The sequence below is a fragment of the Papaver somniferum genome, unplaced genomic scaffold, assembly GCF_003573695.1.
Source record: "Papaver somniferum cultivar HN1 unplaced genomic scaffold, ASM357369v1 unplaced-scaffold_15, whole genome shotgun sequence".
NCBI lineage: Eukaryota > Viridiplantae > Streptophyta > Magnoliopsida > Ranunculales > Papaveraceae > Papaver > Papaver somniferum.
In genome coordinates, this window is record NW_020624376.1 from 1778352 (window position 1) to 1790015 (window position 11664).

Consider the following 11664-nt stretch of genomic DNA (forward strand, 5'->3'; position numbering starts at 1 on the left):
GACTCACCGGGGATCATCAATTTTTTCTACGTAATAATAAATGGAATTAAGGGGACATGTACGAACTCTGATATTCATTAACAAATTAAAACCAAGTATATGTGCTGACTACCAAATCACTACCGCAACTACTACCTAAATAGATCAATAACCATTACTACTAAGGACTTTAGCTAACAAAATGAATTCATACTTGGGACGCTGCAAATATTACTTGACCAGTCAATTATTGATGACATGCTTACGAGTCTTTCAAGTCAAACTTTCTTACACAACCACAATTGTTAGCCCAAGATTGATCAATGATCATTGCTACAATGCTACTACATTAATTAACAAAATCAATTGGTAGTTTTGGTACTTAGACAGCGTTAATGTTACATGACTAGTCAATAGACAATGCCCAGCTGAAGATACACTTTGAAAGTCGACTTTCTTAACTGTCACCGCAATGTGTTACCCTAACTAGGAATGTTTCCATGTCGGATTCGCAACGTCATGACAGATGATATTTTATTTTTAAAAAAATAAATTTTTTAAAATGTTTCGATATTTTAATAATTAATTAACTTATGGTCGTCGAGTTAGTAAAATTCAGCAATCTCATATAACTCAACGTTTGCTTAATGTAACCAAAAGCAAAGCTTAATTTTTTCTAAATAGAAAGCTTTACATCTTAATTATTAGAAGTTAAAAATGTTCAATCATTACAGTGATATTCTCTTAGACTCAGACATAAAAACCCATGATACTAGTTAGCACGACTGTTTACAAAAGACATTTCCGATGTAATATCAAGTCCCTAAACACTATCGTCCTGAACCATTTTCATTTTGCCCCCAAATGAAGAGTGAGCTCTTCACCTTAATGACGAGGACATCTGCCCCTCTTCTTTTCTTGTGTGCCATTAAATTCTATTTCTTTCACTGTAGAAAAAAATTTTAATTGAAATTTGATGAGGATCTGGAAAGTATGGTAGGAAACCTATAGAAAACATAACACAAGCAATTTTTGATGTTTATTTTAGATATGATTCAAAATACATTATGAAAAACTATTTCTATTACGCACTCGAACGTGCGATGAACACATAATTTAAAAATGATTTAGGTGATAGATTAGCATAGCCAATTATCTGATTCTGAACACATTTCCAAAAAAATTTATTTTTTTTACAATACAACCCTTGAGAAACGCTAATATTAACGATTTTGAATCCAACAAAACGACACAGATATTGTGGCGTCCCTACCCTAGCCTACCCAAGTCCTTATAAGTGTGGGAATTGTCCGCACTTTCTTTTCTAAATTAAAATTTCCAGTTTAGAAAACCATGGCGATCAAGAAAGCTGTTGATGGAGATGATCAAGAGAAGAAGAAGGGATCAGAAGTACTACCGTATTACAAGCTATTCTCATTTGCAGATAGATATGATATTCTAATGATGTTCATAGGTACAGTTTCTTCTGTCGTGAGTGGTTTGGGGTTGCCGCTCTTAGTTCCAATGCTTGGACAAGTTGTCGACTCCATCGGAAGATTTGAAAATTCAAATTTGGTTAACAAGGTACGTACAACTTCTATGATTACTATATATCCAAAATCGCAGCAGAGTTTATTTCTTAGTATTTTGCAGAGCAGTACCGTACCTAGTGGGAATGAAACAGGAAACAATAACTACTATTTTTGGTTACATTTCTAATTATTGGATATTAAGTAGTCTGATAAAATAAAAATTAATCTGAACCACATTCAAAACGATCAAATATAGGCTTCAGGATAATCATTTTTTGAGTTCGTTATTTTAGTCTTTAATCATTGGTCTTGGTACATACTAGGTTATATTTTTTCTTTTCTTTTCTTTTTGTCAATTTATAATTTGCCTTTTTTTATTATTTAAAAAGTTACAACGTAAAAGTCCATATAACTAGAGGAAGAGGGGAGAAAAACACTCAACCACAATGCAAGTAGAATTCGAGCTCCTGCAAAACCGACTAAGTTGTCTCGGTTTAGCACACCAATTGGTCACATTGTTCTCTGAAATGCTTGAGTTTTTGATCCATATTTTTGTGCCACCTCATTTGCTCCCTACTTAAAACTGAAATTCTTTTCTCAATAGATTTAATTTCCTAAAAAGGAAGATTGATTTTGATCTTCTCTTTTACTTTAAATAGAAATAGGTTGATCTATTAATTACTCATTTTATCCTGTTCTCTCATCCGTCCCATCGGATATATACCTATGTTACGTAGTTGACAATTTTAGCAATCTACTCCCAATTTAAAATTTGTACCGAATATAGTAGTTTACCTACTTAAGAGGAAATGTAAAATGTTGATGTTGATGTTGACGGAAGATAAGAGGATGTTCAACATTACTATCATCCAACATTCCTACTTGATGTCAGTTGAGTTTATACTTGGCTAGTATCCCAAAGATATAAATTTGATCATGGTATTAAAATTAGCACTGCCGTGGTATATTCACTTCGCAGGTTCCCGGCATTAGCAGCCGAATTAAATTTTGAATAATAACCATTCTTCTCCTATAAGATAGAAGACATCGGTTTTATTATTTTCTTTCATTTTTGGTTTACTCGACTGTGCATATCCTTGAGGGTGTTTACAAAAAATCAACGGATAATATGAGAACCATTAACAATATAATTAGAGTCAGCAACTACTTCAAGACGGGAGATAAGTAGAGAAGCTGCCAATTCCAACCCATACTTTAGTGCTCGAAGCTCTGCCATGTTGCTTCTATTTTTATAGTTGTTTAACATTACACAAAATTCGTTAAAAAGACCAAAATCAACAATTTCTGGGTGAAATGGACGGTTAGATTTTGATACTGTTTAAATGGCCAAAAATGTAAAAATAGGCAGGATGTAACCAATTTCATCGTGCCTATTTTCAAATATTTTTTCTTATTTTTAATTTAAACAGGATGTATCCAGTTTCATCCTTGCTATTTTTTAAATTTAAGCTAGGATGGAACCAGTTTCATCCTTACTATTTTCTTTTTTTAGCCATTTCATCCAAACTATTTTTTGTCCGTCCATTTGAACCGTGATTTAAAAATATTTGGATAAATGACCCATTTTCTGTTAACATTACTCCTACACTTCTTAAGTCCGTGATTATTTTCATTTACGCCTTGACTAATTATTTATAAGAAATTTTTTCTTCTTCTAAGTACTGGTGTGTGTTTTTTGTTTGTAGATTGCATTGAAGACGGTTTATTTGGGGATTGCGGTCGGCATTGCCACCTTTATGCGTAAGTGAAATTTTATTATGCAGTGCAATGATAAAATTATTGTGTGATTGGTATCAGTAATCTGAGTTGAAAACTCGTGGATACCATGTTTTACGCCGGAAAAAGAAAAACTCAATAAAAGCTTATTTAAACAAAACAAAAATGTAAAAAGACATTTATTAATCTTTTTAAAATTTTTGAACCATATGAATTGATTTTATATATAAAGAAGATACTTTTTCCATCAATTTTTTTATTTTTTACCACATTGAAAGAGATTAGAACTTATTCTTAAAATAGTTCATTATATTTAAGATCATTTATTTTACTTTCAATTTGAGGTAAATAAATAAGAGCGTTGCACAATATGTGGTGCACCTTGAGCCATAAAGGCAACTAGCTCTTTAACTCGCACTTATTCAGAGAGTGACTTAATTCCGTACGTTCCACTCTAACCATGCCCACCATAATTTTTGGAGGGCCTTCCCAAAGGAGTGCCATACTGCCATTCTCATCGAAAGGGATAGATTTTACACCTCTAGTCCATACCTTTATGATCTCCCACAATGGTTTCGCATTGTACTGTGCATTGTCTCATTAATGGTTTTGGTGTGGATAACAGTCGTGGAAGAGAAATCAATGGATTATAAAGCAAGTATGGATATCCTTGAGTAATTCATGCCATAGAGCATGCCTTATCGAATATGAATTATGAGTCACAAATTCTGAAGCAAAATCTTTTCTTCTTGAAATTAAAAATAAAATACAGTAAAAAATGGTATCAGAGAATAAATTTTATACTCATTTATCAATTTGGGAAACTAAATTAATAGGCATAGAAAATTGAGATATTCACAGAATTGCCCTCCTATATTCCAAAAAATTAACTCTAAAAATTTAGATGTTTGAATAGGAGGTCAGCGCTTGGAGTCTCCGCTCAAACATAATTATACTAACTTTAACATGGGTCTCAGAGGGGCCGAATTTGCTCAGTGGGGAGTAAGCCGGTGACTATGCTGCCTAGCATCAAAAAAAAAGAGAAAAAGATATTTGCACAGTTGTCCCTCGAGATTTTGTAAACTTTCTATAATATCCTCAAGTCGGATACGTCTTTTTCATTAGTTATTTTGAAAAATGCTATTTGGATAATACAGAACTCCATGTAAATACTAGAATTTGTAAATTACTCTAATTTTACTAAAAACATTTTACTCCTTGCATCATATATCAAAAACACCTTTTATAAATAAAAACCGTTAAAAAAATCGGAAAATGGGTCATTTGTCCAAATATTTTTAAAACATGGTTCAAATGGACGAGTAAAAATTAGTACGGGTGAAATGGACACCAAAAAAATAGCAAGGATGAAAGTGGATTCATCCTGATGTAAACTTAAAAAATAGCAAGGATGAAACTGGATGCATCCAGATGTAAATTAAAAATAAAAAAAATATTTTAAAATGGGTAGGATGAAACTGTTTACATCCTTACTATGTTTACATTTTTGTTTATTTAAACAGTATAAAAATCTAAATGTCCTTTTCATCCAGGAATTGTTGATTTTGATCTTTTTAACCAATTTTTTTATAAAAAGATCTCCAAAAAATTTCGAACGGCCTTCGCCCTTCAATCTGTACATTGGTGATAACCTATAGCGTACATACTTGTCCCCCAACATAAAACTCTTGGCTCCATCACAGTCATTTGCACCGTGGAAGCTATCATTATGTGTAGAAAAATGTAAAATTTAGTTTTTATTATGAACTGACTTTTGAAAAGTGGTGAAGATAATTTTCCTGTAAATAATTTTGAAAACACTAAAAAATAACTAAAAATGTACATGCTTAGTTATGACAAGAGTGACTTACGTTCGTACGCTCCCATGTACTGTAACGGTCAATTGGTGCCCACCAAGCCTTAGCCACCATATAAAGACAGTGCCATTTTATTCATTATGAACTGATGTCCCATTGATGGTTCCGCTAATGAATTTGGTGTTGATATTTACTGAGTAGGGTAGATAATAAATAAAATGGCAAGTCTTAGATCTTCTTTAATTTAAAATGGCTAGTTGTCAAGCGAAGCCTATATTTAGCTTTAGCCTGTACGAGTCCCGGTTGGCGATCAACTTAAATGATAAAGTTGGTATTCTCTTCGTTCCAAAATAATATGACAGTTTTATGTGTAATTTGTAATTGAAACGGAAATAGTACATGGCTACATGCCTAATTTGAATCGTTAATCACTGATAAGATTTTGGAAACAATTATTTTTTGTTAAAAAAAATAAAAATAACAAAATGAAATGGTATTGGCTGTGGGTCATCTCCCTCACTAGTCTCTCTAACCCTTACAGTAAGTAGCCCATATGTCACATAACACTAAAATGAACATGCACATCTGCCGATGGAAAGATCTTAATCTGTTACGCATGACGACTAATTCCTGATTTGGCTCTCTTCTGTATGTCCTACAGAGATGTCTTGCTGGATTGTGACAGGAGAGCGACAAGCAAATCGAATTCGGGTTGCATATCTACAAGCTGTGCTGAAGCAAGATATTACATTCTTTGACCTGAAAACCACAACAGGGGAAGTCATTATTGGCTTAACTTGTGACACTAACATTATTCAGGATGCCATTGGTGAAAAGGTATGTCATTTGCTCGTAGCTCTTGCTCCTTAAGCCAGTTATTTGTTGCCGAATTTTTGCGAAGTTGTAAGAGAAAGAATAAGAGTTGTTAAGGACTCAACTATATATATTTTTTGGTTTTGTTAGGTTGGGAAGTTCATACAGCTCGTAACGACTTTTTTGGTTTCATATGCCATTGCGTTTGGAAAAGGTTGGTCCCTCGCCCTTTTAGTGTTATCATGCGCTCCTCCCCTTGCAATTACTAGTATCTTCGTGGCGAAGTACGTGTCGAAAGTTTCTTACCAAGGACAAGCAGCAAATGCTGAGGCTGCAGAAGTAGTCGGACAAACAGTGGGAGCTATTCGAACGGTAAGCAGCAACCATATTGCGCACAATGCATTGTTTTGATAACAAACTCAATTTTTGTTTTACAAATGACTTCAAGTTCAACCAGATCGAAAAATTTAGCACTACATGCGAAGCAATTAAGAACTTTAAATTATAAATACGCAGGTAGCATCTTTCACTGGAGAAAAGGAAGCTGTAAATAAGTATAACAAAATACTTCCAAAAACATATACCTTCATGACAAAGCAAGCATTTGCCTCTGGCCTAGGATTTGGTGCTGCACTTGGAGTTTTGTACAGTTTTTACGGGCTAGCAATGTGGTATGGCTCTAAGTTGATCACTGAGAAAGGCTTCCATGGCGGGAATATCACCAACATTATATTCTCTCTTGGAATTGGCGGAATGTAAGTGACCTTGTTATACTGATACTTAAACATTTTTTTTTCTTCCTTTGATCCTATTCCTCTTTTATTTTTGTATTTATTTGTTAATTCTTGATTAATGGCCAGTGCACTATGCCAAGCATTTCCATGCTTGAGTGTATTTATAGCCGGAAAAACTGTGAGCTATAAGATGTTTAAAGTAATAAAACGAAAGCCTTTGATCGATATCTCAGAGAAGAAAGGAATTGTATTAGAAAACGTCAACGGTGATATAAATTTGAAAGATATCTACTTCAGTTACCCGACAAGACCTGAGGTTCAGGTACTATCAGGTTTCTCATTATGCGTTCCTAGTGGAACTACTGCAGCTTTGGTTGGACAAAGTGGAAGTGGAAAGTCTACTGTGATTAGTCTAGTAGAGAGATTTTATGATCCCCAAGCCGGTGAAGTACTTATTGACGGTGTTAACTTGAAGGAACTACAACTTAAGTGGGTTAGAGAGAATGTTGTTGGACTAGTAAGCCAGGAACCAACATTGTTTGCAACCACAATAAAAGAAAACATTATGTATGGAAAGAAAAATGCAACTGAAGAAGAAATATATCGGGCAGTCAAGCTCGCCAATGCTGCAAATTTCATTGACGAGTTGCCTCTGGTAATACTTAAAACTCATTTCTATGCTTCATTCAAGCATATCTGCATGGTTGATTATACTTTGTGTATTTTACAGGGGATTGAAACAATGATAAGCGGCATTCAGCTATCTGGCGGGCAAAAACAAAGGATTGCAATTGCAAGGGCCATATTGAAGAACCCAAAGATCCTACTTCTTGATGAAGCCACGAGTGCGTTGGATGTTAAGTCTGAGAAAATAGTGAAAGATGCTTTAGAGCGTATAATGTTGAATCGAACAACTATCGTTGTTGCCCATCGGTTAACAACCATTAAAGATGCCAAAATTATTAATGTGGTACATCAAGGAAAAATTGTGGAGCAAGGTAACTTAAAAATGTTATTTAAGAAAAATAAAATCTTGTGCATACATTACATTAAGTTTTCCATGAAGTTCCTAACTTGATCGATGTACGCATATGGTTAGGAACTCACACGGAATTAATCATGAATCAAAATGGAGTATACTCTCAGCTCATTCGTCTTCAAGAGGATGCTACAAACAGTGATTATGTGCCATCTTCAGATGATATTTATGTCGATACTCCAGTACTTCATGACGGAGTAGTTGATATAAAACACAAGAAAATAGACATTGATATAGTTAACAAACAAGATCGACTAACGCAACACAAGGCTTGTCTTAAACTATTAGCTTACTCGAACAAGGCAGAAGTGGTAATTTTAATGTTAGGACTGGTTGCTTCGGGGATAAAAGGTCTAATGCCTCCTATCCTTGGATTCTTACTCTCGAGAATAATTAGGATTTTCTATGAAGAACCAAATGAGCTTCTCAGAGATGCAAAGATATGGTCCTTGATGTTTGTAGCACTTGGCTGTATTGGTTTAATTTTTATACCTATGCAGCAGTACTTTTTAGGGGTTGCAGGTGGTAAACTAGTCCAACGGATTAGATCCTTGTGTTTCGAAAAAATTGTGCACCAAGAAATGAGTTGGTTTGATGACCACACAAATTCAAGGTAACATATAAAATCTCTTTATTAACAAAACCTGCTATAGTGTTGAGATACTTATTTCGGGTGTCATTTCCAGTGGTGCATTGGGGACATGGTTATCTACGGATTCATTGAGGGTTCAGACTCTTGTTGGAGATTACTTGTCCTTATGGGTTCAGAACATATCGACAACAACTGTAGCACTTCTCATGGCTTTTATATCTAGTTGGCAATATACACTTGTGCTTATTATGTTGTTGCCTCTATTTTCGTTAGAAGGATATGCACAAATGAAGTTTACAGAAAGTTCAAGTGAAGATGGCGAAAAGGTTAGTAGCACTTACTGAATTCTATACTAAGCTACGTCAAAATAATCCTAGCTAATCGAACTGCTGCTATATGTTCATTAATGTATAGGTGAAGTATGAAGAAGCAAATCAAGTTGCATTTGGTGCTGTGGGAGGTATCAGAACGGTTGCATCTTTTAACGCGGAAGAAAAGGTTGCTAATCTTTACAAAATTAAATGCACGAATTCCAGGAGACAAGAAAACCGCCGAGGATTGATAACTGGAGTTGGATTTGGCTTTGCTGTATTTCTAATCTACGCTGGTGCTGCTATTTGTTTTTATGCCGGCAACCATTTTGTGAGAGATGGAAAGACGACTTTTGAAGAAATGTTTAGGGTAAATTTCCTTTGTTTAATTTCATATGATCCTTTAATCCCAGCTTACTTATTATAACACTTTATTTGTACAGGTTATCTTGGTGTTGTTTATTTCAGTGGTGGATAGTTCAACAAATGCCATGGCTCCTGATTTCAACAAAGCTAGGGAATCTGCTGCTTCTATTTTTAAAATTCTAAGTAGCAAACCTAAGATTGATTCCAGCAGCAATACAGGTTTAACACTAGCTAATGTGGAAGGCGATATTGATTTTCGCAATGTCAGCTTCAATTACCCATCGCGCTCTTCTGTACCTATCTTGAAAGATTTCTGCCTAAACATCCCATCTGGAAAGGTAATCTCATTCAGTGGTTCACTGTGACCATCTGAGGAAGTGATTTATTGTTTTTCTGACTATTGAGTTATGGTGGGAACGTTTCATATGGAATAACAACTATTCGGATGCTTTGCAGATAGTTGCACTTGTTGGGGAGAGTGGGTGTGGTAAATCAACAGTTATCAGTCTACTACAAAGACTTTACGATGTCGATTCTGGGTGTATATTATTGGATGGAGTGGAAATTCAAAAGTTCAAGATTAGTTGGTTGAGGCAACAAATGGGATTAGTAAGTCAAGAACCTATACTATTTAACGACACAATTAAAGCTAATATTGCATATGGTAAACAAGGAATAACTTCCGAAGAGGAGATCCTGGCAGCCACAAAGGCCTCAAATGCGCATAATTTCATATCAGCATTGCCAGAGGGATACGATACTTTAGTTGGGGAGAAAGGAATTCAGTTATCCGGTGGCCAGAAACAACGTATTGCTATAGCAAGAGCAATACTGAAAGATCCTAAGATCCTTCTACTCGACGAGGCAACAAGTGCACTAGACGCGGAATCAGAACATATAGTACAAGAAGCATTTGAAAAAGTAATGAAAAACAGGACAACAGTTGTCGTAGCTCATCGTTTATCTAGTGTTAAAGGAGCAAATATAATTGCAGTGGTCAAAGATGGTATGGTCGTTGAACAAGGAAGTTCTGAAGTACTTTTGAACATGAGAGATGGAGCTTATGCATCACTTCATAACTTGAATTTATCAACAATGTAACTACACTCTTGTCCAAAATTAACCACTAAGCATTTTAATAAAGAACAAACTATTGTGATTAGTTTTTAATAAAGAACAAACTATTGTGATTAGATTTTTTGTTCATCGATAATTATTGTGATCAGTTTTAATGACAGTTCGGATTATTAGCACTCGACCCTGCTACATACCCCCTCACAGTTTGCCCCCATCTTTTCCCCATGATGTGTCTAAATCCCACATCTAAAAGCCTCGAACCCTTTGGGACCCGCGGTGGGTCCCTGACTGAATGCGAACTACTAGTAAGAGCAGGACACATTATGCCATGGGAGAAAGGATTTTGGGGGAAATTTTGGGTGTATAAAGCAGTTTGGATTAGTACTAATATCAGTACCTATACCTAGTATTTATATTGAGAAGAAAATGATTAAATTGATGCGTAATTTTCTGTGCTGGATGGACCAAAGTAAATTCTTATAAAGAAAGTGGAGGGTTAGGTGTTAAGAACCTGCGAAGAACTAATAAAGCGTTGCATGCAAAATTGGTTTGGAGATTCAATAAGGATAGAACAGCTTTATGGAGGAAGATTGTCCAACAAAAAGGCAAAGAGGAAGAGAGTCTAGCAATGCCAGTAAATGATTCTATACCACAAGGCAGGAGTTTGTGGAAAAATGTCGCGAAAATGGTACCTGAAATCCAACAGTTTGTCTCGTATACAATCAAAAATGGAAGAAGCATTAGATTCTGGCAAGATAAATGGGTTGACAGGGGTTGTTTAAAGGATCTGTTTCCTATAATTTATAAAGCATGTAGGCGGAAACAAGCAACCATTGCTGAAATGATTAATGGAGGTAGATGGGAGGGAGCTTTTCACAAAAATCTGGATGCAAATGAAAGATGTGAATGGGACTTACTAAGAAGAGATTTAGGAGTTGTGCCATCTCTGGTGGAGGAGAACGATGAAATTTCATTCCCAGACAACTTTAGTGCAAAAACGATTTATGCTGCAATGGAGAATAATACAGTGGAATACAGGTATGTTAAATTTCTTTGGCTAAAGACCATACCTAATAAAGTGAGCTTTCTTCTCTGGGCTATATTCAATGACTCGCTTCCTACGAGAAGTTTTCTTAGACACAGAGGAATTGAACTGGAGAATGATAAATGTGTGTTTTGTAACACTGAAATAGAGAATGCGGAGCATCTTTTTCTCCACTGCAATTTCGCTTTCAAAATCTGGGATTACTTTATCAAGTCCTTCCATATTTCTTGGCCCATTCCTGCCACTGTACTTCAACTCTTCGAAGCTTGGAATTGGAACGTTCTGCATGGGAGAAGTAAACAAATATGGGACATCATTCACTATGCCTTAATCTGGGTCATTTGAAAAGAACGCAATGGGAGAGTTTATGGGGATAGGCATAAATGTGAAGAGGAAATTATATACCTGGTTAAACAAACACCAGTTCTGTGGACGTGCGACTCGCAGCTGTTTAACTCTGTGTACTGCAATCTAGTCTTGCATCATAATTGGGAAACGGTGATACTTAATTAGCCTTTTTCTGTAACTCTTCAAATGTAAACTTTGAACTGTGTGTGGATTCTGAACTTGGAGTGACCTTTGTGTGGTGTTTTTTAGCAGTCCGGGTGACTCATGTAAAGGG

The 11664-nt window shown here is 35.4% G+C and overlaps 2 protein-coding genes across 2 annotated transcripts; both read left to right on the plus strand.

Annotated features, from left to right (window-relative positions):
• Nucleotides 1-1332: 1332 nt before the first annotated feature.
• LOC113335584 (ABC transporter B family member 9-like) lies at nucleotides 1333-10039 on the plus strand. The gene is made up of 12 exons (XM_026581610.1): nucleotides 1333-1563; nucleotides 3218-3272; nucleotides 5727-5902; nucleotides 6029-6250; nucleotides 6395-6633; nucleotides 6739-7267; nucleotides 7343-7610; nucleotides 7712-8264; nucleotides 8338-8569; nucleotides 8658-8924; nucleotides 8998-9258; nucleotides 9377-10039. The coding sequence occupies exons 1-12, from the start codon at nucleotides 1333-1335 to the stop codon at nucleotides 10019-10021; spliced, it is 3678 nt and encodes a 1225-aa protein (XP_026437395.1). The 3' UTR covers nucleotides 10022-10039.
• A 643-nt stretch (nucleotides 10040-10682) lies between these two features.
• On the plus strand, nucleotides 10683-11387 carry LOC113335585. Its single transcript, XM_026581611.1, has one exon. The coding sequence runs from the start codon at nucleotides 10683-10685 to the stop codon at nucleotides 11385-11387; it is 705 nt and encodes a 234-aa protein (XP_026437396.1).
• Nucleotides 11388-11664: the final 277 nt, after the last annotated feature.